At 50.3% G+C, this 27926-nt stretch overlaps 1 protein-coding gene across 1 annotated transcript in view; it reads right to left on the bottom strand.

Annotated features, from left to right (window-relative positions):
- Positions 1 to 27302, bottom strand: part of BTBD16 (BTB domain containing 16) — a 49617-nt gene extending 22315 nt beyond the window's left edge. Inside the window, exons 1-8 of the mRNA XM_040254937.1 lie at positions 27285 to 27302; positions 25273 to 25421; positions 18689 to 18762; positions 16053 to 16196; positions 13155 to 13244; positions 11774 to 11888; positions 7330 to 7399; positions 6261 to 6391 (exon numbers count right to left, since the gene is read on the bottom strand). Of these exons, the coding sequence (XP_040110871.1) occupies positions 6261 to 6391; positions 7330 to 7399; positions 11774 to 11888; positions 13155 to 13244; positions 16053 to 16196; positions 18689 to 18762; positions 25273 to 25421; positions 27285 to 27302 (791 nt within the window). The remainder of the gene's footprint in view (positions 1 to 6260; positions 6392 to 7329; positions 7400 to 11773; positions 11889 to 13154; positions 13245 to 16052; positions 16197 to 18688; positions 18763 to 25272; positions 25422 to 27284) is intronic.
- Positions 27303 to 27926: the final 624 nt, after the last annotated feature.

Below are 27926 nucleotides of genomic sequence, written 5' to 3'. Positions count from 1 at the left end.
AGTCCGGTGATTCCATTAGGGGCACCTGGGAAATCCAGGGTAACCTCCCCAAATCAGGGTCATCCTGGTGCCACTTTAGTCTCATCTGCAAACTTGATTCCCCTTTGCCGTGTAACCCAACGTTTTCACAGGTTCCAGGGGTTGGGATGTTGACATCTTTGGGGGACCATTACTGACCTGACTGGGCTTCCCTGGTGGCTCAGATGGTAGAGAATTTGCCTGCAAGGCAGAAGACTAGGGTTTGATCCCTGGGTCAGGAAGATCATCTGAAGAAGGGAATGGCAACCCACTCTAGTATTCTTGCCTGGAAAATCCCATGGACAGAGGAGCCTGATGGGCTACAGTCCACGGGGCTGCAGAGTCAGACACAACTGAGCGACTAACACACACGCGCACACAGACACATTGAGCTGACCACACACACAGCTTGCCTAGCACAGTAATGGGCTCAGAGGACAGCAACTCCAACTCCTAGGTGGTGGGGCTGGATCCTGGCTCCAGAGCCCACAGTGTCTGCAGCGGTGCAAGGAATCTCAATAAAAAACAAGGGGGACTTCCCTGGTGGTCCAGTGGGTAAGACTGCGCTTCCAGTGCAGGGGGTGTGGGTTTGATCCCTGGTTGGGGAACTAAGATCCCACATGCCGCGCAGCACCACAAAAAAAAGAAAAAAGAGAGAGAGAGAATAAATCAAGAAATAAGGGATGAGGAGAAGAGGATGCTGCTGTCCATGAAGTCAGCTCTATAAAGGATGCTTCCCAAACAGCTCCTCTCACAGCCTCTGATGACTTAGTTCTCCAAGGAGTCATTGCAACGTTTCTTAAACCCATTGATATTTTCTGTCTCTGACCGTGGAGGTGTACCCTGGCTTCAAAACGTATCACAGCCTCTTCACCCACCACTTCAGCGGTCGTGATGGGTGGAAGCCAAGCTCAATCGGGACTCCGAGGGCTGCAGGAATGTCACCTTCCCACCCCTCCCACTATTTCTGGATGCGGTAGAACAGCCTCTTTCCTAGTCTTTGTTTTTAGGGACCTACAGATGCGCCGGTTTTGACTGTGGCCAGACAGGACCGAATTTGACACTGTCTGGGCAATAATGGAGAGGCAGGAGGGGAGAGCTCACAGAACCTCCTGGAACGAGGTTCCCAAAAGAACTCTGCCAGGACTCCAACCACTGCTGGGCTGGGGGGCTCTGTGGCTTCTGTTGCAGAACCCACACTTGAGGGCCCCACACACAGAAGCTTCTTTGAGATCTTACTAAAGAGGGGTTTATAACACAAGGGGAGTAATCAAGAGCTCCATGGATAAGGACCCTGGTTACAATTTTATGATGAGAGATAATTGTCGAAATAAAGTCCTCGGCCAAGTATCAGCTGCTGTTTAGCCACCGAGTTGTACCCAACTCTTTAGCGACCCTAAGGACTGTAACCCACCAGGTTCCTCTGTCCATGGGATTTCCCAGGCAAGAATACTGGGATGTGTTGCCATTTCCTCCTCCAGGGGATCTTCCTGACCCAGGGATCAGACCTGTGTCTCCTGAACAGGCAGGCAGTCTTTACCACTAAGTCAACTGGGAAACCCAAGTATCAGTTCGGTTGGCACTAGCATGAAATCCAAGCATTAATCCTAAAATATTAGTTCCTGCAGGAAATAATCACACTGAGGACATTCAAACATTTTTTCATTTACCTAAGAGTTCTAATGATCTGAATCAAGATGGAACTCACAGAGATCCTAAACTTCCCTCCAGCACAGGCAAACATCTAGACTGCTCTACATGTGTTTACAGGGGCTCACAAGCAGCCACTGGGATGTAACGGGTGTAAAAATGCCTTTAACAAGACACTGTCCTCTATTTTGTGTGTGTGAGAAAACTATATATAAACAATAAATGTCTCCTTTTGAATATAGGCTATAGAGAAAGCCGTGTCCAAGTGAACAAGAAAATATGAACAAGGTTACCCACTGCAGCACTGATTGTCCTAGCAAAACAAGAAGCCAAACCAAACAAAAAGACATTAGAAAGGGAATGAAAAACATTGCTGTCTGTTCATCCACTGAAGCCCTGTACAACTAAAATTTAAAATGCTGATTAAATACATAAATATCAACATGGAGAGAATAAGTCACATGATGTTCGTGAATAGTAGCAGAATGTCACAATCACTATGAGAAATTTAAACCTTTGCAAAACCATATTGTGCATAATTTTTGCATGTACATATATGTAAGCAAGCATGTAATCTCATGGGTTGGAGGCACACAAATCCACAACAGTAGCTTGGTTGACTTTAGGAGGGGGAGGAAGACAAGAGGAAAGATGAAGAATAAGGCTGTGAGGTGGAGGGAGGGCTGGGGAAGGTGACTTCTACTTTGTTGGATGTTTTATTTCTTAATTTATGACAAAACTTTACCACGTGTTCATTTGAGGAGATGGATCCAACTGTATTTTGTATTATCCTCCTACCTTTGTAACTTTTTTTATAACAAAAAAATATGACCATATGACCATCCATGTGTCTGGCCATCAATAAGGAATAAGAAGGTTTGGAGCAGAGCACATCAGTGGACTGATAATAACAAAGGGTGTTGAGGCCACTCAGACCTGGATTCAAATTTCAACTCTCATTTTGCATGAGGGGAGCAATCCTTTCCTGTGATCGCCATTCTGCAGGGGAAAACCACAAGGAACACCCTCCAAAGGGGTTGCTGTAGGAATGAGACCTGATTGCCCACTCAGAGTATTCCATACTGCCCAGTGCTTCATAACTGGTAGGTGATGGTGTTATTAGCCAGAGAAGTGTTTTTGTTCAGTCACTCAGTTGTGTCCAACTTCTTGCGACCCCATGAACTGCAGCACACCAGGCTGCTCTGTCCTTCACTGTCTCCCGGAGCTTGCTCAGGCTCATGTCCATTGAGTCGATGATGCCATCCTACCATCTCATCCTCTGTTCTCCCCTTTTCCTCCTGCCCTCAGCCTTTCCCAGCATCAGGGTCTTTTCTTTTCTAATGAGTCAGGTTTTTGCATCAGGTGGCCAAAATATTGGAGCTTCAGCATCAGTCCTTCCAATGAATAGCTTTGGGAAATACTACATTTGAGAGGGAAGCCCATTGGTGCTGCAGATGCCGTAGAGGACGCAGCGGCTATTCTCACGAAATTCCTGAGCCCTTGAGACTCCTTGTATCATAGTCAGGAAGTCAGGGAGGAAGAACATGTTCCCCCTGGTTTCAGGGCAGCCTTTCGTGCAGCTAGAACTAGATAGATAACCCTCTGAATTCTCCACCCTCCTAAGTCGACATGGAGACTGGCTTCCAGAAAAACAGAATGTGGAATGAAGCTTCCATAATATTACAGTGAATGAAACAGGGTCACTGAGTGATGACCTCTAAAAAGAAAATTAACTGAAAACCAGAGGCCCAGGGGGTCAGGAAAACTGTGTGTATTTTACTGAAGGCCATTTACAAGATGGAAAGAAAACCTAAAGGAAGATGAGGTCAAAGGGACTTTGGGGAAGGTGAATAGTCTCGAAGTTGAAACATCTGCTGAGATGGATGTTGTTTCCAACCCAAACACCATGACCACAAGCTGGGGGTGGGTCACAGTCTACGCTAAGTGGGGCCAAGAGACTCTCCATCCCTGACCCTGGGCTGGCCTTTCCACAGCTGCTCTGGGCCACGTAACTTCCCAGGACAGTACAGATCTCGCTGAGCTCCGGTTGTTGGGAAGCCTGGCTTCTGCTACACACGAGGAGATGGTGCAGCCATGAGGCTGGGAGCCTGGACCTTGGAGCCTGGAGCCCCGAGCTCCAGCCCTGCCTTTTATTACCCCTCCTATCTTAGGGACAATGATCATACCTACTGCATAGGGTTGTGAGGATTAAAAGGGCCAGTGCACACAGCGCAGCACACACCCAGAAGCGCTCGGTAAAAGTTAACTCACCCAAAGGTCTCTTCTTAATCAGGTGTGGTCTGTGGTGCCAAGCCCACCAGACACTCAGATGAGAAGCACGAGCCAGGTAAATTTCTAACCATGTCCCTGGGCACTGGGTGTGGCCTGGGCCCCTCTTTCTGGCTCTCTGTTCCCCACCTCCCTCCTCCAGCTTTAAGGCAGGACATCAGCTTTAAGGACAGCAACCAGGTGGGGAGAGTTCACCTGGGAAGGTAAGAAGTGAGCACGAGGTCTGCGAGCTGAGAGTGTGGTCCTTCCAGGGCACAAGAGCTAATGATATGCCCGAGGTCATGCAGGCTCCCCCCAACCCCCGCCTCTGCCCAGAGAGCCTGGCACCGTCAGTGCTGACAGCCACCTCCTGGGGAGGGGCCAGAGGAGCAGGACCCAGTTTCCACATCAGTCATGTCTCCCCAAACCTGTGAGTCTAGACACTTGACCCGTAATGTTCTTGACCTCTTTTCCTGCCAGCCAGCGTTTTCTAGGGCCTATGCCATTGCTACCATGCTGGCTGTGGTCATTTTTTTCCCCTTCCTTGGTTAAATGCTACCAAGTGGGGGAAGGACAGCTCAGACTTTCCAAGGGCGGGACAGTGTTACGAAAAGTCTAAGGGCTGCCCTGTTTATCTTTTCTTCAAGGGTTGCACAACCTTTGCTCCATGGAGGGTGGAGAGCACATGCTTCTGGACAGACCATGGACAGCAGGGAAAAATGATCGTGGGAGCCCACCCAGGGCCTGGGGATGCCATTAGGACCCGAGTTCCCGAGGTCATGTCATTTAATATGTGGTCCTAATCAGATCCTGCACTGGAGGAAAAAGGATGCTATGAAGGTTAGTGTTGAGTAGAAGATCTTCAGGTATTACATCAGTGTCAAAGTTCCTCAAGTTGTTAACTGCCTTGTGATTATATTAGAAAAATTCTCTTTATTATGAAACATTGAAGTATTCAGAGTTAAGCAAACAGGATGTATGCAACTTGTCCTCAAAGGATTAAAAAAACGCGTGCTAACAGGCACACACAGATGCAAAAGATAGAGCAAACAGAGCAGAGACTGAACCAAACAGGGTAAAGGGTACTGAGAGGGCCTTTGCACTATTCTTGTTATCTAATTTGTTTGAAACTATTTTCAAGTAAAATATACTTTTAAACACTAATAAAAACTAAAGTGCCTTTGGCTTAGGAACTTCACTTCTAGGAATTCAATGTGGGAAAATAATCTGAGATGAAAATAAATATATATCGAAGAATGTCACCAAGGTGCTATTTATATCCGTGAAACATTGGAAATAACCTAAAAGGCCAAGCATTGGCTGGAGTCTAAGGCAAGCCTTGTGGTGGTCACGTGGATAAGACAGGAGCCGAACTGGCAGAGCTGAAGACCTTTGGGTTAGCGATTTGATTGGAAGAGGGGTTAAGAGCAGGCACGAGCCTGGGTTAGCCGGCCCTGCGCTGATCCAGGTGGGAGATGCGGAGGTTTGGCCTCTGGCTGGTGCCCACGTGGAGGCCCACAGAGACGGGGTGCTCTTGGGGGGAGGATGAAGTAGTGTCCAGAAGGACTCCCAAGGGCATGACAGTTGGTTGAGGAACCTGGGGTAAGGGGTGCCATAAAAGACAAGAGCACCAAGCATCAGGGCTTGGCCTTAACTGTCAGAGAAGCCATACAGGCAGTGGAATGCCTGGGTCTAGAGCCACTAAGGGGAGGGGCCAGGGTTGGAGACAGAAACTGATTTAGGGCTGAGAGCTTTTGTTCTTTCCCCCTTTTCCCAAGTTTCTAAATTTTCCATAATGCGTGTGTCTTAATATTGACAGAACTTTAAAAATTATTTACACAATCACTTAATTCATTACCAGGTGGGTGAGACAGACAGAATCTGCCTGCAATGCAGGCGACCCAGGTTCCATCCCTGGGTCAGGAAGATCCCCTGGAGAAGGGAATGGCTACTCACTCCAGTATTCATGCTTGGAAAATCCCACGGACAGAGGAGCCTGGCGGGCTGCAGTCAGTGGGGTCGCAAAGAGCTGGATACGACTGAGCAACTAACACTTTCACAGCGAAACAGCGGGCATCCCAAGGATCCTTACTCTGCTGAACATCCTTCCCCCTGCCCGAGCACAGGACCCACGTTTTGGCCCCTCCAGAGGCCAGGCTGTCCAGGAGGCCGGGACATTTGGGATGGAGGGGCACTGCACACTGGACATGTGCAGCGGGGGTGCGAGTTTGGCACTTCCCCACCCCACCCATCTACCCTACCCGTCCCCCCCTCCCATCCCCATCTCCTACCCCAGAGGCTCCTTTCTGAGAGCCAGCTCTGACCTGGGGGACTTCAGCACTTTGTGGAGCAGCTCCTTTGGGATTTTCCGGAGGTGTATCTGTGTCCCCACCAGAGGGACCAAGTTCATCTCCATCCATTTCTCACAGGCGGTGGTAAGGGGCTCTTCGTTGTACTGAGAAGATAGGAAACGCCCATTGAAAAAGGAGTCTCTGGTACTTACCCTGGTGGTGCAATGGTTGCGAGCCTGCATTTCCACTGCAGAGGGTGTGGGTTTGATCCTTGGCCGGGGAACTAAGATTCCACCTGCCGAGGGTGCAGGCAAAAAAATAATAATTTTAAGGTAGAAAGGAATCCCTGATATCTCAGCGCCCTCTGCTGGAATATGATGATCCAACAAGCTTGCTCTAGGGCCGTGCTGCAGCCCTGCTCAAACCTCTTCAAAACACAGGCACTGATAACATTTTCTGAGTGTTTGCGATGCTCAAGGCGCCGTACTAGGTTGATTCAAATCCATCCTGCTACCCTAGGAGGTTGGTTCATCATTATTCCTATTTCACCAGTGGAAAATCTGAGGCTCCAACATTCCTGCTCTTGCCTGAGGTCATACAACTAGTTAAGTGGTCTGACCTAGTTAAGTGGGCTTGCATGCTGAAATGCAACTAGCTACATGGGCTTGTATGCCGAAATCTCTGGACTGACGTCTGTGACTGATCACAGAAGCTCTACTGGCCTTGGGTCTCACTTTTCTCCTCTGATAATGAGAGTTAGAATACGTCATTTATTGCCAGCCCTGACATACTGACTGGGCCCAAGTGGGATGCATTTCCCTCAGTTCCACCAAGAATGTCCTGGAACACTGTCTGCTGTTTTGATGAGAAAGGCTGTCCCTTTTCCCGCCCTCTTCCCCAATTAAAGCTTTTCTATTTGGGGGGGGAGGGGATGTTAAAATATTCTTTTAAAGACAAAATGATTTTTTTAAATTGTTCACTTGGCAAAAGGTGGGCACTGTCAGGTCGGTGCCATCAGACAGATTTTTTGGCGCTGAAATCCCAGAGTCTGGGTGCTCTTGAGGGTCCCCAAGATGCTGTGTGCCCACCAGGTTGTTCTCACCTTGCAGCCGGCCAGGTAGAAGTTTTTGATGGTGCTCGGCGTGAGTCCGCTCATCATAATGGTCACACACCTGCAGAGAGAGAGCACTGTTCCTGGAAGCCCCGGGCTGCTTTCAGGAAAGTGAGAAACCCCAGAGGCTTTACTCAACCCCATGCCGGCAGCAGAGTCCTTTCATGCATGGGAAAGCACTTTATTTTAAGATCGTGGACATAGGGCTGGATGGCAAGACCAGCAAGGCTTGTTGCAAAGAGCTCTGGGCTAAGGGAGGTGAGCTCTGAGATCAAATCTTTCTGAAGAAAACAGAGTAGCTTTGGCACCAAGGAGAAGCATTACTGTTTAGAGATTAAGCCCCTAAAAGTGCCTTGCTGTTGTTGTTTGGTCGATAAATCGTGTCTGACTCTTTGCATCCCCATAGACTGTAGCCCACTAGCTCCTCTGTCCATGGGATTTCCCACGTAAGAATACTGGAATGGGTTGCCATTTCCTTCTCCAGGGGAATCTTCCCAACCAAGGGATCAAACCCTCGGCTCCTGCGTTGACAGGAGGATTTTTTACCGCTGAGCCAAAGGGAAGCTGAAAAGCTTGCTAGGTTTTATTTTTAGCCAGGATGACATTTGGTTGTCTTCCTGATGAAGGCAAGTTTTTCCTGTACAGACCATTGTCGAGCTTCTTAGAGGGGCCTCCAGTCCTATTTCCTCTCTGTATGAGAGTGGATTGAAAAAGCAACTTTCTGATGAAAATCTCCATCCTTTTCACACCTAGGCCTCATTTACTTGTTGTTGCTCAGTCAATCGCTCAGTCATGTCCAACTCCTTTCAACCCCATGGACTGCAGCATGCCAGGCTTCCCTGTCCTTCAGTATCTCCCTGGAGTCTGCTCAAACTCATGTCCCTTGAGTCAACGACGCTATACAACCATCTCATCCTCTGTGGTCCCCTTCTCCTCCCACCCTCAATCACTCCCAGCATCGGGGTCTTTTCCTGAGTCGACTCTTTACATCAGGTGGCCAAGTATTGGAGCTTGGCTCATTTATTTATCAAGGATCTGAACACTTACTGTGTGCCAGGCACCCTTCGAGGCACTTGGGTTATGAAGAACAAAGCCAGTGGACCCAGCACACGTTGAGTAAACATACAGACAGGTAACCACATTATGACAGCTGTATCCCAAAGCTGATAATACAGAGAGGCTCTGGTCACTCTCCCCTCCCAAGCCTCAGGCTCTCCTCTGCTGGCAAAACCAGGTAGAACCTGCTCCTATGGCCTTCGAGGTCTGCATGACCTGCAGTCACCCTAACAGCCCCACTCACCTTTCCCATCATCTTTCGACATCCCTCCCTGACTCCAGCCACATTGATTCTCAGTGACCAAGCAGCTCCAGTTTCTATGCTCTCATCGGCACGAAGCCCCCTTCTCTCACATCCTTGACAGCTGGACTCCTACCAGGCCCAGCTCAAGTACCACCTCCTCTTGGAATTCTCCCTGATTGCTTCTCCCCACCTGTTCCCTTTGCTTTGACTGCCATGCCCTCGTTCAGCCTGAGGCTTCTGCCTCCTTGAAGCTGGAGACTTCCAGGCAGCAGCCCTCCCAGCATACATGCATCCAGGAGTCTCGTCTGTGGCAGCCTCTGCAGCAGGTTCTGGAAGTACCTGCCGTGTACAAGGCTCCTCTGCTCCTGGGGCTCCTGGGCTCGCCATGAGCCGAGCTCACAGATCAGCGAGGGGAAACCAGGTGTGAGGAGGGCCGTGCGGAAGGTTCAGGCCCCACCCCTCACCACGCGTGGTGTTGTTCAGGTGCTGGCTTTGCCAGCGGAGATGCGTGGATGGAATTAGCTGGGTCTGAAGCTGGGACGCAGAAATCAGTGCTCCTCACACCTTCCCCCATGGTCCCCCTCCTCACCGTGAGCCTCCCTTACTGGGCGGGTCTGGAATGGCCAGATTTCCCAGACCGGAGGACAGGGAAAGGCTACCCAGGCCAGCTGCCTCCGGACTCAAGGGAGGCTGGGGATTTCCACTTCTGGAAGGTCTAGCGGCACCAGGCAGTAACTTACAGATGGGAGTTCAGCTTTGCACGGAGACTAGGAAATGTCCTTCCAGCCCTGTGAGCCTGGAGGGACACAAGTGACCCTTCGCGAGGGTGTGTGTGTGTGTTTGTGTGTGTGCAAGCAACAACCAATAACTATGATCCCAGCTGTGTCAAAGCAGACACTGATACAACTGATGTGTGCGTCTAAGGAGCAGCGCCCTATATACTCCACACACACACACTTCATCCCCTGAAGATGGGCGGCCTCAGGTGTGGGTGATTCAGCAGCGACCATCCAGCGGTTTCACGCTGGCAGGGACTCAGCCAAGATGACCTCTGAGAGTCCATCCAGCGTACCTGGGGTGGCAATGCTATCAGAGTGACCTGGGGGACTTCTGCTCACCCACCCACACACACACTCAGGTGTGCATGCACACCGAGGCTTGCACTGCCACATCCCTGCCAGCTGCTCCGTCAGCCTCTCGAAGGCAGGCAACACCCACCCCGGCTGGGTGTCAGGCCCACCTGGCTCTGAGCTAGGATTCCAGCCCCATCACAGTTATCCGCAGCATCCCGGGGAGGGCCCATGAGCTCCAGGCAGGCCCAGGTTTGCCCATCAGTGGAATGATAGTCTTGGCTCAGAATCCGGATCCCTCCCTCCACAAGGCATGTGGAGGAGGAAAGAAAGGATGAACCTGCCATTCCTTACTCTGCCCCAGATAAGCCAGAGTGAAGGCTCCAGAAGGACCACGGGGCTTCGAATCTGGCCCCCAGTACCGCAGCCGAGGCTCACAGACAGGAGGTGGCCGGAGGGAAGCTGGCCTTCCAGATTCTGGGTCAGAGATATCTCCCTGCCTGGCACCAGTCACTCAGAAACACCTGTGTACAGAAGCTGTGATTGCGTAGTGATGATACGTCACAAGGCTATGTGCAGCTGAAGTCATGTGACACACAATGGCAGGGGAGTGGGGATTCTCAGGAAAACCTGGACCAGGGTCAAGGTCAGACGCCTTGGTTCACCTCGAGACTCCACGACCTGTCCCTGCCTATGACGGCTGACCTCCCATCTCCCAGCCACCCACCAGTCTGGCCAGGCCGACATGCTGGAGTTCCTTGTCTGTGTGTCCTCTGCGACCACAACCAGACCTCTGACAGCCTGCACCCCCGGGTTCAAGCGGCACCAGCATCACCACATCACCAACGAGGCTTCAAGATGCTCCAGACTGAGGATCTGGCCAGAGTTATTTCAAGTGACCCCAGAAGTGAGGCACTGACTAAAAAAAAAAAAATCTGTGAGGTTGAATCTAGCGAGGTGAATTCTATTAAAAGTGAGTTGAAGGTCCTTGGAAGAGATCCTGCCCCTGCCTTTTACAGAGCTGCGGATGTCCTCTGTAGGCTAGGATGGGAAGTCCATTCATTCATTCCCTCAAATGAAGAAGCGGAAGCTTAGGGTGGAGAAACAAGCCAGGCAGAGCACCCCTGCCCTAGATCTCCTGTCTACTGAATTGCATCAGGAAGTAAGAAATCAAAGAGCTACAAGAAACCACCACTGTGTTCAGGATGTGAGAGTAATAAGCACACATCCGTGGAAAATCCCCAGAGAAGGGACAGAATATTCAAGAAAAATTAATCCCGTCAATGCTTTTCTATTTGGTTCACTTACCTTTCATAAGCATTGATGGAATGTAGGATTATTAGACAATACAAAAAAAAAAAGTGTGAAGAGCCAACTTGTTGGAAAAAAAACCCTGATGCTGGGAAAGATTGAGGACAAAAGGAGAAAGAGGCAGCAGAGGATGAGATAGTTAGATAGCTTCACTGACTCAATGGACATGGGTTTGAGCAAACCCCAGGAGATAGTGAAGGACAGGGCAGCCTGGCATGCTACAGTCCATGGGGTCACAAAGAGTCTGACACGACTGAGCGATTGAACAACAACAACAAAAAGGTGGGGGGGGGAGTTCTAAGAAGTGCTTCTTCAAACTGCAGGTACCGATTTTACTTGAAATTAATTTTATATAACACAGAATTTTCCATTTGCGAATCCCCCACCTTTCACACCACCCCACTTCACTCCTTCCCAATGTCTCAGAGACAGCTGGACAGGAGCTTCAGAGGGCAGGGACCCTCCCCATCAGGTGCCCACTGCCTCTCTGGTGTCCTGGAAAAGCCCATGAAGTCATTCTTAAAGGCACACATGCATGAATAAAGGTGTGGTTGAATCAATGGCTGAGCCAAGTCCATCTGGCCCAGGACCATTGAGGTGAGGGGGAGCGGGAAGGGTCGGGACCACCAATGAGAGAGTGATGTCACCACCTCGTCTGAGCAAATCAGAACAGGAGGTGTTAGGGTGGCAGGTTCTGGGGCCCCTGGGGCCCTTGGGGTCCTGGCTGCTCTACCAGGAGGCTGGGCGGCCTCACCTTTGAAACAGGCTGCCAAACTGGAGGATGTGAGCAGCGGCCAGCACTCCCAGCACGTCATCCAGGCTTATCTTCACCTCGCGCATGTAGAGGTTCTTCAGGGCCGTGGCGAAGGCTGGGGAGGCAGCATCCGAGAGCCAGCCATCAGCCTGGGGGCTCTGCAGCCCCGTGTCCCCCACGCGCAGGTGCCCCCTCTCCACCCTTGACCACCAGCTTGCTGGAAGAGTATCCCGAGCTGGGGACGGGCGAGATGCAGTGGACAGAACGCGCCCGCTCCGACCTGGGTGCAGACGCTGCCCAGGCTCCCAGCCCCCAAAGCAGTTGAGGATGAAGCTACAGAAAACAGGGCTCTTATGAAAAATTTCGTGTGAGCCTGGGCCTTGGGGCTTCTGTCCTAACCTGGGCGGTCCACGGCCTGGTCAGGGAGGTGGTCACCGCCCAACATGTGTGCAAGGAGGCACGCTTTGTTTTCTTTGGAGATGACATACTTAACAGCAGGTTGTCCTCAGACTGTCCGACTCTCTGTGACCCCATGGACGGTAGCCTACCAGCCTCCTCCGTCCATGGGATGTTCCAGGCAAGAGTACTGGAGTGGGTTGGTTGCCATTTCCTTCTCCAGACAATCTTCCTGACCCAGGGATCAAACCCCAGTCTTCTGCATTGCAGTCAGATGCTTTACTGTCTGAGCTATCAGGGAAGCCTTCCTCAGAATCTGGGGTCTTTAAAAAGGTTAAGGACCCCTTGGAAGAGCCAGGATAATGTGCTAGCCCCGGTTAGGGGCAGACAGACTTGGCTTATTCCAAGTCCTGCCTGATCCCAAATAGCGCTGGAGTGCGTTCCAGGCACTCCGAGGACAACCAGCCCCATCGAGGCTGGACGATTTCCTGAGGGCACGTGACAGCAGGTTGTATTAACGCCTGTCAGTAGGTATTTCTAAGTGGCCAGGATGGGAGGGGGAGAGGCTGAGCCCAAGGAAGCCCTCTGGGCTGCTGGAAGGCAGCCAGGAACAGGCCCTAGGGGGAAGTGGGGGAGCGGGGGGGGGGGGGGGGGCAATGCTTAGGGCAGGGGTGGGCCTGAGAGCGCTGCCTGGGCGCCTGGGCCCAGAAGAGCAGTGACATCGTCCCTCCCGGGTCCACCTGGGAAGCCTGCTTCCGCCTCTTTACAAGGATGAGCACCTCTCTTTAGCAGAACTCCCTACTTCTTTCATTTCCCCGAGTTGGCCCAGCCTCCTTCCCCACCTCCCTGCGCCTCCGAGCTGTGTTTACTAAGGAGGCACTGTGCATAGCGTGCCTCCAGTTTGTGGTGTTTCGTTTGCTTTTCAAATCTGAGAGGGCTGCTTGTTCAACGACCTTCTCAGAATGCCAGGACAGGGGCATATTACCTTCTTTGGTGACCAGAGGGTCATTGATCTTCAAGGAGAGGATCATCTTCTTCACGGGGCGCTGTTCTCGGCTCCTCCCTGGCCGCTGGGCTAGGGAGGGAAATGGGACCAGGGTGCACAGGTGTGAGGGCCGCGTGCAAGGCACAGCCTGAGGCTGCAGGACAACCTTGACCTTGGCGTGCTTTGCTTATCTTTGTTTGTTTGTTTCAGTGCATGTGTGGTTGAAATGATTATTTATTTTGAAATAGTTGAAGACTCCTAAGAAGTTGCAAAAATAATACAGTTACCATGTCCCCATGGGCCAACTTTTCCCAATGATCGGACACAACTACTGTGACTGTCAAAACTGGGACATTGATGGTCACACTGACACCGGCCCTTCTCCTTCCCTCCCTCTTTCTCTCATTAGGCTGTGAGCAGCCTGAGGGCTTCCCAGGTGGCTCAGTGGTAAAGATTCCCCTTCAACACAGGAGGCACAGAGACACAGGTTTGATCCCTGGGTTGGGAAGATTCTCTGGAGGAGGAAATGGCAACCCACTCCAGTATTCTTGCCTGGAGAATTCCATGGACAGAGGAGCCTGGCGGGCTAGAGTCCATAGGGTTGCAAAGAGTCTGACGGGACCGAAGTGACTTTGCACGCATGCAGGCACTGCAAATCTTGGAAACAAGGGTCCCAGGGCCTGAGACAACTGTGGTGCTTGCAGGGGAGACATTGAGAAGCTGTGACAGTTCAGCCACTGAAGTCTCATTCCCACACCTGCCCTGATGTCCCCCAGTCGGGCCCAGCCTCTAGCACGGGGCTGCAATTAGAATAGCTGTCTTAGGAGGGCCACATCTTTCAAGTGAGCCTATTCTATGTCTTTTGGGTGTGGTTTTTTTGGCCGCACCATGTGGCATGTGGGATCTTTAGTTCCCTAACCAGGGGTTGAACCTGTGCCCCTGCAATGGCAGCTTTGGAGTCTTAACCACTGGACCGCCAGGGAAGTCCCAACTGACACCACTCTAGACTTACTAAAGACATTAACGATAGCACTGTTTTTCCCTTCCAAATTCTCTTGGCTTTCTGAAACTACAATGAGACATCACCTCACCCCAGCCCGAATGGATATAGCAAAACAATCCATGCTGGAAGGGGTGTGGAGAGAAGGGAACTCTCCTACACTGTTGGTGGGAATGTAAATTGGTACCACCACTATGGAGAAAACTATGGAGGTTCCTTAACTAAAAATAGAGTTTTTTCTTATTTTTAGAGTTCTTTCAAATGCCATATGACCCTACAGTCCCACTCTTGGGCATACATCCGGAGGAAAACATGAGCTGAAATGATACGTGCACGCCAATATTCACTGCAGCACTGTTCATAATAGCTAAGACACTGAAGCAACCTAAGTGCCCATCGGCAGAGGAACAGATAAAGATGTGGTATATAGACACAATGGAATATTACTCGGCCCTTAAAAAGAATGGAATAATGCCATTTGAAACACCATGCATGGACCTGAAGAGTATCACACTGAGTGAAGTAAGTCAGACAAAGAAGAAGAAATATCTTAAGACATCCCTTCTATGTGGAATCTAGAGAAATGATACAAATGAACTTACTTACAAAACAGAAAGATTCACAGACTTATGGTTGCTGGGGTAAGGGGTAGTTAGGGAGTTTGGGATGGACATGTACACACTGCTTTATTCAAAATGGATAACCAACAAGGACCTACTGCACAGCACAGGGAACTCTGCTCCGTGTTATGTGGCAGCCTGGAGAGGAGGGGAGGTTTGGGGGAGAATAGGGAAAAAAAAACACAAATTCTCTTGATTTTCAATGTACCCACTGTCTGGACCTCCAAGGCTTTTCACTGGTTGCCCAGGAAGAGCTGTGACCTGGGCACAGGGGCCAGGAGAAAAGAGCTTGGTGTCACTTTGAAGACAGTGGGACAAACGCATAGGAAAAGCAAAGAAGATTCTGAGGCAGCGTGAAGCTCGTTACCGTTCTGTGGGAATGCCGTAGCCTGCTCTGGGCTCCCAGCTCGGCCGGGAAGGGCTGAGTCAGAGGCTCCGTGGCTGGGAAGATTCCGGCAGGCGGCCAGGTTCCTCCTCTTGGCTCAGGGCAGGGCCGTGATGGGGGGCTCCGGCAGCCTATCTGGCTCTGGAATATCAGAGCTTTATTGCCACATCCTGGAAATGCGATTCCATCCTGGCTGGCGTGCCGGCTGCCCCAGAGGCCTCGAATTTTCCATGGCACCTGCTTATGAGGTGTCTGGAGGAGACACCAATCTATATTACCTGAGAAGAAGCTGGCAAGGCTGCAGGAGAGGAACGTGTGGGACAGATAAGGGGCAATTGGGGATTACTCGAATCAAAAATCAAGAGAAAAAAGGAAGAAGTAACCTAAATAGCTTTGGGTATGAGGTGGAATTAAGAAAAGAGAAATGAAAGGAAAAGAACAAAGAAAATTGATGGACACGTGTAAACTTGCAACTAGCACGCTTAGGGCCAAACAAGCCACAGGTGTCAGAACCATGCCCTCTTTCTAGAAAACCCATCTGCAGACTCAGCACTCACCCCTATTCTCAAAGAAGTAGGCAGAGCCTCCTCTGCAGCAGCTGGAAAAGAACGTGTTCTTGTGAAAATATAGCTGACGCTTACTGAGTACTCACTCTGTGCCAGGAATTGTTCTAGAACTTTACACCTGTTCCTCCTCCACAGCGAAACACAACAGAACCATTATCCCATTTTACAGCCAAGCAGACTGAGGTTAAGTCCGGTGATGAGGTCAAACCATGAGCCTTGTTCTTAATTGTAAGGGTGATCGTGGTCCCCCAACAAGCATCCAAACGCCCATTTGGGGCCTCTCTAACCAGAGGGTCCTTGGGGCACCCACCCTGGGTGAGAACCTACCTTGCAGAATCTTCACTGACTCCTTCTCAGGGTTTGCATTGCCCCAGGCCAGGCCCATCAGGTAGAGCTTGGCCAAGGTCTCGGACTGAAAAAGCTGGGGCTGGTGGAGTTCCCATTTGAAGCCAAGGCATTCAAGAATCACATCTGAGGAGGGGGAAAGAGGCTGAGCAAACGGTGTCACAACGCCCCGACCTGAACACGCTGTCACTCTTTCTCCTGCATCCTCTCTGTCCGTCCTGTTACTGAGCAGACGAGTGGACAGGCGGCCTTGCTGGGCCTTTCAGAAACAAAACTCCAGCCCCTTGGAGCTTCCTGACAGCCAGGCGGAAATGATGGGCAGACTCACAGGGTAACTTAGAAAGCGATAAATGTCCACCAGGGCTGCTGACCAAGAGGGGCACATAGGCTGCCCTCCAACTCTGGGACTGGAAGAAAAGCTCCATGGGGCAGGGACGCTGGCTGCCACACTCTGGGAGGGGAGCTCACCTTGTCTCCCCCATTACCGACTGAGCAACTAACACTTTCAATTCTCTGTTTGGGGGGGATGGAGGGGGCTGTCCTGAGCACGGGAGGATGTTCAGCAGCACCTCTGGCCTCTGCCCACTGGATACCAGTAGCCAGCCTCCCACCCCAGAGTTGTGACAACCCAAGATATCTCCAGAGATTGCCGAATGTCCTCTGAGGAACAAAATTGCTACCTGGTCCCCTGTTGAAAAAGTACTGGGCTGTCATTGTTTATTTGCTAAGCTGTGTCTAACTCTTGTGTGACCCCATGGATTGCAGCCTGCCAGGCTCCTCTGTCCACAGAGATTCTCCAGGCAAGGATACTGGGGTGGGTTCCCATCTCCTCCTCCAGGGGATATTCCCGACCCAAGGATCATACTCTTGGCTTCTGCAACGGCAGGCAGATTCTTTACATCTGAGCCACCAGCGAAGCTGGGCTGTTAGTGCATAATTATTACCCACCAGAAAGGCAAGAGCATTACAGAAAAAAGCCCATATCCCCAGAGAGCAGAGTTCTCATCAGCATTGCTTTCCTCAAGGGAATGGAGGTCATCAGAAAGCCCAAGCTCATGGGGATGAAATGGGATTACAGTGTGAAGAGGGTTCTTTATGCGGTGGCATAAATAATTTGAAAAAGAGAAGAAGAGGAGGCTTGGAGAGGAAGGCAGATGGAGGACCCAGAGATACCCAGCCAAGTGAGACAGGAGAGGCTGTGGGAGAAGGGGGCTCCGAGGCTGCACCCCTGCATTAGCACAGAGCTGAGGGGAAGGGAGCCATGCTCGGGGTGGTCCCTCCAAACCCTAAATCCCAGTGCTGGACAGGACCTGGGGTTCCCCAGCCCCACCTCCGTATACTTCTTGGCTTTGTTATTATTTTGACTGTGTGACCTTGGGCACCTGTTTCCTCTCCTGTTACTATTATTGTTATTCACCAGCTTTATGATGTTGTTCGGTGCTGGGAGTCGAGAACCTGGGTTTTCGTTTCAAATCTTGGGTCACCCTAGGTGACAGTCTGGCTCTGCTGGATTAGAATGAACTTTCCCCCAAGACAAGATTGCCTAGAAAGGGCAGAACTGCAGATAAAGCGTGTTCCCCGCCCCCACTTTCGCTTTCAGGCTGACAGCGCAGGGCTGACAACACAACCCATCTGGAACTCTCTCTCCTGAGTCTGGAGACAACCTCACAGTACTTCTCACCCCCCTCCCACCCCACCATCAACCAGAATTGAAAGGTAAAAAGAAATTGAGGAGCCTCCACTGGAGAGGGAGGCTGGCTCTGACCTCAGACGGCCATGCCGTGGGGTGGGGTTTATCCATAAAAGCTCCACCAAAGAGCTGACTGTCCAGGCCCCTCATGGAGCTCAGTGGGACTTTCCCAGCTGGACAGACTCAGTCTGACTCCCCATCCTACTGCACATAAGTCCTCTTGGACGATTGCAGATGTGGACATCCAAGTCGTGACTGCTTAGAGCCCAGAGGGACCCAGAACAGCTGCCCCAGGCTGGATGAGCCTCTGCTTTGTCTTCCAATCCAAAGTCTATTTATTAGCCTTGGCAAGTCTATACTCATCACAGCCATTAGCATATGAAAATGTGTTTGCCAAGCTTGATTTCATTCATTGTGCATTTGGGAAATAATTTTGATGGCACCTATTTACATGTTGGGAATTCCCAGGTGAAATGAAGTGACGTGAAAGTCATGTCCAACTCTTTGTGATGGCATGGATTATACAGTCCACGGGATTCTCCAAGCCAGCACACTGGAGTGAAGCCTTTCCCTTCTCCAAGGGATGCTAGTGGTAAAGAACCTGCCTGCCAATGCAGGAGTCATAAGAGATGTGGGTTCCATCCTTGGGTCAGGAAGATGCCCTGGAGTAGGAAATGGCAACCCGCTCCAGGATTCTTGCCTGGAACGTTCCACGGACAGAGGAGCCTGGCAGGCTGCAGTCCATGGGGTCGGAGAGTCGGACACAACTGAAGCGACTTAGCACACGTTACACAGGGGATGCTGTGCAGTCGGCAAGAACAGAAACTTCCAGACTAGTGACCTGGCCACTGGTTTTCTTCCACGGAGACCACAAGATGTCTCTGAGATTAGCAACATTCTGAGGACTCCATTGGTGACAGGAACTCACCTGCCTCTCTGCTTTGGATGGTCTTGTTCTTCAAATTCTCAGGGAAAATTTTCTGAATTTGAGAAATGCATAACCTCAAGAAAAAAAATACAAACAAACAAACAAACAAAAAAATCCAGGAGTTAACACTGACATTTTTCTTGATCTGCAACAAGTTATCATTCCAGTGTAAGCATCCCTAAAGCATTCCTGAACCAAACTTATCACATCTCTCCCACTGGGACAGTTTCCTCAGGTCCCCAGGGGCCTGCCAGTCTGACAAACTGTCAGCTCTGTCTGACGACCAGCTCAAACCATTCATTCCTGTTGCCACTTTGTGAGTATCTCTTACCATGGACTTATGTGAGGTTCCCTCTGGATGCTGAATGACACCTCTTTGGGTGAGTGTCTAAAACAAAGCCTAGCATAGAGTAGGTGCTCCATAAATAACCACTGGAGAAAGGAAGAGAGGGTTCTGCACATGTCTGGGAAATTAACTCAGCAATACTTCTGGTTAGGGTCATGCATGCCCCAATGTGTCCACCATTAAACTCAAATTCTACCCAAGGGCGTTCCCCAGTAGCCTAGCGGCTAAGATTCTGAGCTTTCACTGCCATGGTCCTGGGTTCAATCCCTTGTCAGGGAACAGATCCTGCAAGCTAAGCAGTGTGGCCAAAAAATGAAGAAGAATCCACCCTGAGCCAAACCCAAATTCTCTATGGCACCACCAGCCTCCAGTTGCCCAAGCCAGTATCCTGACTATTGTCTCACCTGATCATTTGCCCAGATCTAATGGGATGTCTTTTGAATTCATCCATCTCTCCTTGGGCGAATTCTTGCCCTTGTTGCTATGACCTTCATCCAAGCCACCAGTATCTGCCCCCAGTCGCCGCCAGGTGCCAGGCGTCCATCTGGTCCCCTCTGACGCACACGCCACACTGCACCCTGACAAACCATCTGAAACGCCAGTTTGATCTTGCCTCTCTCCCGCTGAGAATCTTCACTGTCTCCCCCACTGCTCCCAGGGGCAAGCCAGCCTCCGTAGCATGGCTAACCAGCTTCTGCCTGTCTCTGCAGCCTCACTTCCCTGACTGCCTGCTCCAGCCCTTCTCAAGAGCCGGAACCCAGTGCCTCTTGCTTTCCATCTGTGGATGCATAGCCCCCTCACCTTCTCAGTGGACAAACACCCACTCGTCCTCCAGATAAGCTTAGTGTTTCCTCTGGGGAGGCTGGGTGGGAAGCCCTCCCCACCGCCCGTCCCGTGATTTCCCCGTTAAAACTTCTGCAGGGTCTTCTAGTCACCTATTTCCCCAAGCGCCCTCGGGGTTAGGCTCCACAGCCTGTAGAGACAAAGTCGGCATTTATTTACTGCTGCAGCCCAGGCACAGCCATCATGCATGTGCTCGACAATACCAAGGATTGGGTGGTGACAAAGATAAGACGCTTTCCCCTCAGCACTAGAGTCGCCCCACTGAGCAAGGAAAGGCAACAAAGCCTGTGTAGTCACACTTTCACAGCTTGAAGGCAGTCATTCCAAGAAATCCAACCAGCCAGGGACTCTCGCCACAGTCCAGCCAGGGTCACCTCCGGCAGTGATGCCAGAAATCTTGGTGGACCAGGGTGTCTGCAGGAGGGCTTGGGTGGGGGAGCCTGTGTCCAGAATAATATTGACCACATGCTGCCATTTCCAAGCAGAAATGATGATTACAAGTGACTCAGCCTCAGGAAGGCAGTGGGAGCTGGACTTGTTTATTCCACAGGAGCAGGGGGACTGACCCAAGCCAGACTCCAAGCCCCTAGTGGCTTGGGTCACACATCTGGCAATAGCTGGCTAAGGTCAGGAGTTCAAGCTGTGATCTCAAAATGGAGCAACAGATTTTGGAAATGATGGGGCAATGGCCAGGAACTCAACTATCCTCAACAAACATCCGAGTCACAGGTTGAGCCAGGAGACACTAGGCAACAGGAGTAATCCCACTGCCTTTCCCTGGTGTCTTGGCTGCTTGCCAAGATAGATCGTTTATCCTGCAGGCTCTGCAGCTCCTGAAGTTGAGGCTCATTTCAGGGTCATTGGAAAAGCTGATGGAACACTTGGGCATCTATGAGTTGTCCTCTTCACTCTGTGGGACTAAGTGGCCTGGGATGAACCAGGATGTTGGGAACATGCTGTAAGTATGGGGCTCACTCTCAAGATGGAGAAACAAGAGAAGAAAAGGCGCGGGGGTGGGGGTGGGGCGGGGGGGGACTCTTTCCTGGCAGTCCAGCGGTTAAGACTTTGATTTCCAATACCGGGAGTGTGGGTTCGATCCCTGGTCAGGGAGCTGAGATCCTACATGCCTTGGGGCCAAAAAGCCAAAACATAAAACAGAAGCAATATTGTAACAAATTCAATGAAGTGAAGTGAAAGTCACTAAGTTGTGTCCGACTCTTTTGCTACCCCATGGACTGTAGCCTGCCAGGCTCCTCTGTCCACTGGGATTCTCCAGGCAAGGATATTGGACTGGGTTGCCATGCCCTCCTCCAGGGGATCTTCCCAGTCCAGGGATCGAGCCCACGTCTCCCACACTGCAGGCAGATAGATTCCTTACCAACTGAGCCACCAGGGAAGCCCAAGAATTCTGGAGGAGGTAGCCTACCCTTTCTCCAGGGGATCTTCCCAACCCAGGAATCAAACCAGGGTCTCCTGCATTGCAGGCAGATTCCTTGCCAACTGAGCTACCAGGGAAACTCGAACAAATTCAATAAAAGACAAATAAAATAACAAATAACAAATAAAATAACAAATTCAATAAAAGAGAGAGAGAAGAAAAGAGGAAAGTCTATTAAGTTTCTGAAGGACAAAAAGACTTTCTGCAGTAGACCATCGAAAAGGCTTTTGACTTGACACCTTTGACATGCAAAAATGAAAGGGAGTGAGTGTTAGTAGCTCAGTTGTATTCAACTCTCTGTGACCCCATGGACTGTAGCCTGCCAGGCTCCTCTGTCCTTGGAATTCTCCAGGCAAGAATACTGGAGTGGGTTGCCATTTCCTTCTCCAGGGGATCGTCAAAATGCAAAACTCCAATTTAATTTTGTGGGAAGAGTCGTGCAGACCTTGGACCTGCCTCTGGGATTCAGTGCTTCCCTTCCTAAGAGGGAAATGGGGACCACGTGGTGGTCACTAGGGGCATAAAAAGGCTGATTCTTGGTACACTTGGTACTGAGCACTCAGTCCTATCAGCGCTACCCCATGGATCATGGTCTTCCGGTCCACCTCTCCCAGAACTGCTCTCTGATAAAAACCGACGGGTCCCTTTATACCCTTGGCTCTTAGAGTGACCTCTTCCCACTCTCAGAGTGGACTCGGCACTGAGATCAGAATGGAAGCAAACATGAGGCAGGGTCATCTTTTCCTAGCGTCCAAGCCCCCTAAGCCTCCGGGGAGAGGTCCTTCCTCAGCCGTACTTCTTCATCCTGGATCTCTGGGTTCAGATGTCAGTTGTGTCCATACATACCAAAGAACCCCAGGGACACTGCATGACATGTGTTAATTGGGTGTTTATTTCCCAGACTCCATTCTAAACTCTCAATGAAGTATGTCGCATAAATTCCCAAGGCAACCCTGTAAGAGAGCACCCCCAATTTGCAAATAAAGAAACTAAGGCACAGAGAGGTTAGGTTGTTGGCAAGGAGCCTCATCTCTCAGGTTCCTTCTCCCTGCAGTCCACACCCCAGTCCCAGTGGAAGGAAGCATAACAAAGACAGAGAGATGGAGTCGTCAGCATCTCTGAGTGATGGAGCCAAAAGCTCACTGCGACACAGAAACCCACAGACACAACCACAAGTACTGGCCAGCTGGGCAGAACCCAGGGCATTGACCTATGAGAGGCACAATTACATTTCTGAAATAAATGAGACGCTGGGAGCTAGTTAACTCAGGTTTCCACTGCCAGTGATCTGCTTTACAGAACTAGTGAAATATGGATCGATCCAGCTCCTGTCAAAGTCAACAGCGCCCTCAAGTGGGAGAAGCAACAATAACAGCATTGGCACCGAGAACAGGCTTGCTGGTGGGGGCGGTCGGAGGGCTAGGGGGCAAGTGCCCAAGGACCTGTGTGTCCTGAGTACTGTTCAGGACTCCACCCTCCCCGTATCGATCTTGTTAGCTGACAAGTCTGAACGTGCAGAAGGGTTACCAGAATAAGTCCTTTATTTTATTACCTAAGTTAAACAAAACCTTTGTTAGGCTCTCCAAGTTTATGTTCCCCATGACCACATGGAATAAATCTCCACTGCGGAAATAAAGAAGATGAACTTTTGTGTGGAATAAATCCCCACTGCAGAAATAAAGAAGATGAACTTTTGTGTTTGTTAAAGAAAAGCAGTTCCTCCCACACTAGTGGACTTCATCCATGGCCCCCAGTACACAGCCTTTTCCTGCAGGAACTCCAAAGTGTCTTTCCTGCCCCTTGACTTTGATTTTGATTGTGTGACTTGCCTTGGCTGATGGGATGTTAGTGGACATGAGGTGGCTGAAGGTTTGAACAGCGCAGGTGCAACTGGGCTTGCCCTCTTACCCTCTGCTGTCACAACAAGGACATACCCAGGCTAGTCGACTGTCTCAGGAAGATGACAAGGGGCTAAGGGAGCAGATAAAATTCACAGTTGAGCTGAGCCTACGTGGACTGACCGCCTAGGTGGCCCAGACCTAGGTGATTGCCTAGGTGGGACACCAGTCATTGGCTGGCAGAGCACAGGGCTGACATTCCCCCAGATGGAATGGCCAGGATTAGTACTTAAAACTGCTGCTCAGGCTATAAAGATACATCTCTATTCATTGAGCATCTAACTATTTGCCAGGAACAACACTGATCATTTTTAGTATACCATCTGATTTAATCCTCCAGGTTGCTCTTCAAGTGTGTGTGTGTGTGTGTGCGTGTGTATGTGTGGTGGTTGTTCAGTTGTGTCTGACTCTTTGTGACCCCATGGATTGTAGCCCTCCAGGGTCCTCTGTCCATGGAATTCTCCAGGCAAGAATACTGGAGTGGGTTGCCATTCCCTTCTCCAGGGGATCTTCCCAACCCAGGGATCAAACTCATGTCTCCTGCACTGCAGGCGGATTCTTTACCAGCTGAGCCACCGGGGAAGACTTAACTCTACAACTCTTCAAGGGAGATGATATTATCACCATTTCACAGATGAGGAAACCGAAGCTCAAGAGGGCAAGCCGCTGGCTGAAGGTCACAGAAACAGTGAATGGAGAAGAAGGAATCTCGACCCTGTCAAAGAAGACTACTTTGGTGATGCTAGTGGTAGAGAACCCGCCTGCCAAAGCAGGAGACATGAGAGATGTGTATTCAATCCCTGGGTCAGGAAGATCCCCTGGAGGGCATGGCAACCCACTCCAGTATTCTTGTCTGGAGAATCCCATAGACAGGGGAGCCTGGTGGGCTACAGTCCGTAGGGTTGCCAAGAGTTGGACATGACTGAAGCAGCTTAGCCCAGCACAAGAGTCCTAAAGCCCAGCACCAATGGCCATCACCCCCTAGGCCACCACTCCCAGCTTAGCTCAGCGATTTCGCAAACCGAGTCCCAAAGACCTCTGCCCCTGTGGCCCAGTCACCCTCCTCAGGCTTCTGGATCAGTTTGCCTATATTCCCAGGCCCAGCTCCAGCTCCTGGCCCTGGCGCTAAGGAACACAACAAACTTTGGCAAAAATCCTAAGGTTTCTTCAGAGCTCTAACCAAACAAAATATAAAATAAATTCAAAATTGTTTAAGGCCCTGAGTAGCCAGTGCCAAAAATAGCAACTCATAGCATTCAACTTTTTTTTTTTTTTTTTTTAAGCTGGGATCATCGGAGAATTTGGAGACCAAATCCAGATGGGTTTTGGTTTATTCATATGTGCAGTACCATCATCTGTGGGGTGGGGGGCAACAGAGAGAGGCTGGCTGGTGGGTCTAGAAAGAGATGTGGCTATTTGCTCAGCAAACATGGAACCCGGAGCTCCTCTGGGCCAGCTGCTGCCCAGGCACAGCCCACGCTCAGGTGGATCAGACTGAGCGTTCACAAGGCAGGTACCGCCAGTCCAAGGAAGTAGCGGCAGCCAGGCAGGTCCAAAGGGCCAAGGAAATGAAGTGTTCCTTTGGCAAAGGGGTCCAGCCCTGCTTCCCCAGGAGAGGCAGGAGAGAACTTGTAACCTGGAGAAGTGATGCTCCGAGCCATCTGCTTAGAACAGTCTGGGAGGGACCAAGGAGCCCACTTCTCCCCCTGCTGGACATGCCTGTTCCTGGGGATGGGAGTTCACACTCTGAGCAGGGCCATCTCACTGTGTTTGTCAACAATCCAACTGATAAACTGAGAATCCTCTTAGAGTCCAAAGTTCCCAGTACAAAGGAAAATGTAGGGGGAAAAAAATCTCCATTTCTCTGGACTGTATCACCACTCACAGACATTCTCAAAGGAAGTTGTCACCCCGACCCTGTCCATCCTTAAGGGCCAGTCCCAAAGGCAGCCTTTTTGCAAATACCCAGGACAGCCCACCTCCCCAGCCAGTGTGGCCCAAGTACTGGGCACTTCCCCGAAGGGCAGTTCACCCTGCCGTGGGCCTTTGAGCTTCCTACCTGTCTGGGTTCTTCAGAACTTCATCAAAGTCTATGCTGGCAGCCTTGCACATCTGGGAGAGCCCCAGCAGGTCTCCTGAGAAAGGCTGTCTGGGGAAACGCCACCGGTTGGTTGAGCCAACGATTCGGCGTTCCAGCCGGGGTTTCTGCTGCTTGGGAAACAAAGAAAGAGAGAACGTCTTTTTTTTTTTTTTTTTTTAACTCTCATAAATACCAGATTTTCCAAACTGTACAGCAGAAAGGAAATTTAAGACAAAATTTAAAGAGCTGGTTAATTTTCAAAGCTGGCCAATATTTCTCCAGAGTCACGTTCTCAAAGCAAATCTATTGCGTTTAGGAAACAGAAGACTTTAAGCCACAAAGTAATCTGGAATTTAGCATCTGGGGCAGGAGGTGCCAGGGAGAAAGGTCAGGGAGAAAGATACCAAATTTAGGAGATCTGGGGCAGAGACTTTTTTTTTAATTGCACTAAAATACACAAAACATCTGTTTTTGTTTTTTGTTTTTAATGCTAAAGCTCCAATACTTGGGCCACTTGATGCAAAGAACTGACTCATTGGAAAAGACCCTGATGCTGGGAAAGATTGAAGGCAGGAGAAGAGGATGACAGAGGATGAGATGGTTGGATGGCATCGCCAACTTGATGGACACGAGTTTGAGCAAACTTCGGGAGTTGGTGATGGACAGGAAAGACTGGTGTGCTGCAGTCTATGGGGTCGCAAAGAGTCGGACACGACTGAGCGACTGAACTGAACTGGACTGAACTGTGACTTGCCTGGTAAAGAACCTGCCTGCAACGTGGGAGACCTGGTTTTGATCCCTGGTGGAAGATCCCTGGAGAAGGAAAAGGCTACCCACTCTAGTACTCTGGCCTAGAGAATTCCATGGACATCCATGGGGTCGCAAAGAGTTGGGCACAACTGAGCGACTTTCACTCACAACCATGACAACTATCTGGTTCAGAACATTGTCATTACTGCAAAAGCAGGCTTTCTACTACCGAGCCATCACTCCCAATTCCCCCCCACCCCCCACTCCCTGGAAACCACTCATCTGCATTCTTTCTCTATGGATTTCTTGAAATTTTATATAAATGGAATCCTATAATAGTGGCCTTTTATGTCTGCCTTTTTTCCCTCGGCATGTTTCAAGGTTCATCCATGTGCCAGAATTTCACTCCTTTTGACATTCCATTTGTTTATCCATTCATCAACTGGTAGAATGATACTCGGATTGTTACAACCTTCTGGCCACTGGGAATAGTGCTGTGAACATTCACATATGCGTTTCTGTTTGAACACTCGTTTTCAGTTCTTTGGGTATCAACCCAGGATTGTCACTGGGCAGAGACTTTTCCTTAGACATCTTCTAAGGTCCTAGGATTCAGCAATTTCCTTAAGGAAGCTGTGCAATAATGCATGGATGTAAAACCTCAGGTGTGGTGGCTCAAGGAAACTTATCCAGGACAACTGCACCACGAGAGACCCGTAGGAATGGGTGAAATTGATTCTAAGCCACACCAGGTACCAGCAAGTGGTGGGGAGGCAACAGACCGCAGAACGGAGGGTCTGAGTTCAAGTCTTGTTTCTGCCATGAACTAGCTGTGTGACCTTAGGTGAAGTATTTGCTCTTTTCATCCTCTTAGGCCTCATAGGTTAAATGGGAATAATGCCAATGATAATGAGGATGAAGGTGAGTATGAACCATGATGAGGATGCTGTTAAAATAATAAAAGTTTGGGAACTCCGCTTTAGTATAGCGCCTGGAATATGGTGGGTGACTGTGGAGTCTGAATCTGGATACAGCCCTGCTGAAGTGTGAATAGTGGTCTCTGACAGAGGGGCTCCAAACACACGCCACCCCCACCCCCGCCACCAGCAGAGTCAGCCAGTAAAGCCTGAGGTCCCTGGGGGTGTGGGACCATCCCCCTGAGGGAACCCAGTGGCACACCGGTCACCTGGTGCTTCTGTTCCTCACCATCGCCTGCCCTCCTGTGAAACCGAGCTGCTTACCGGATTCAGCATTTTCATGAAGGATCCTGGAGACTGCACAAAAGAGGAGCACCTGGAAGGTGAAAGAGGTAAATTTTAAATTTTCAAAAAACTTCCAAAGGGTGTCTTCAAAACATTATGGAGGTGATTGGCTCAAAGAATCTGTATTTTGCCACAAAAGGAATGAGTAAGCCTCAAATGTGGGTGAGTGAGCAAATCAAGGGAAAATCTAATTTTTGAAGGTACATTAGTAGAATGATGATTCTCTGCTATTGTGCTGGGAAAGTGGCTCAGATAAAGCAAAACAGGAGCTAATCCACAATTTTCCGCTCTTTACCCAGGTGATGGGAACCAATGGAGACCTATCTGTGGACCGATCATGTAACTTGTCATTGAGATCAGGGCACTAAAAGGGGTGATGATAACAGTTACATCTGGACAGTATATGTCGGCCAGCGCCGTCCTGGAGCATTAGGTTGGAAATAAAGTGTACACTGCCGGGGAAGGATAGTGGGGAGAGATAGGGAGTTTGGGAAGGTCAGGTACACACTGGTATAATTAAAATGGATAACCAACTAGGACCTACTGTTTAACCCAGGGAACTCTACTCACTGTTATTTGGCAGCCTGGGTGGGAGTAGGGTTGGGGAAGAATGGATGCATG

Source organism: Oryx dammah, unplaced genomic scaffold (assembly GCF_014754425.2).
Source record: "Oryx dammah isolate SB20612 unplaced genomic scaffold, SCBI_Odam_1.1 HiC_scaffold_14, whole genome shotgun sequence".
Lineage (NCBI taxonomy): Eukaryota > Metazoa > Chordata > Mammalia > Artiodactyla > Bovidae > Oryx > Oryx dammah.
The sequence above is the reverse complement of the archived record's forward strand: the minus strand, read 5'-3'. Positions and strand labels throughout refer to the sequence as shown.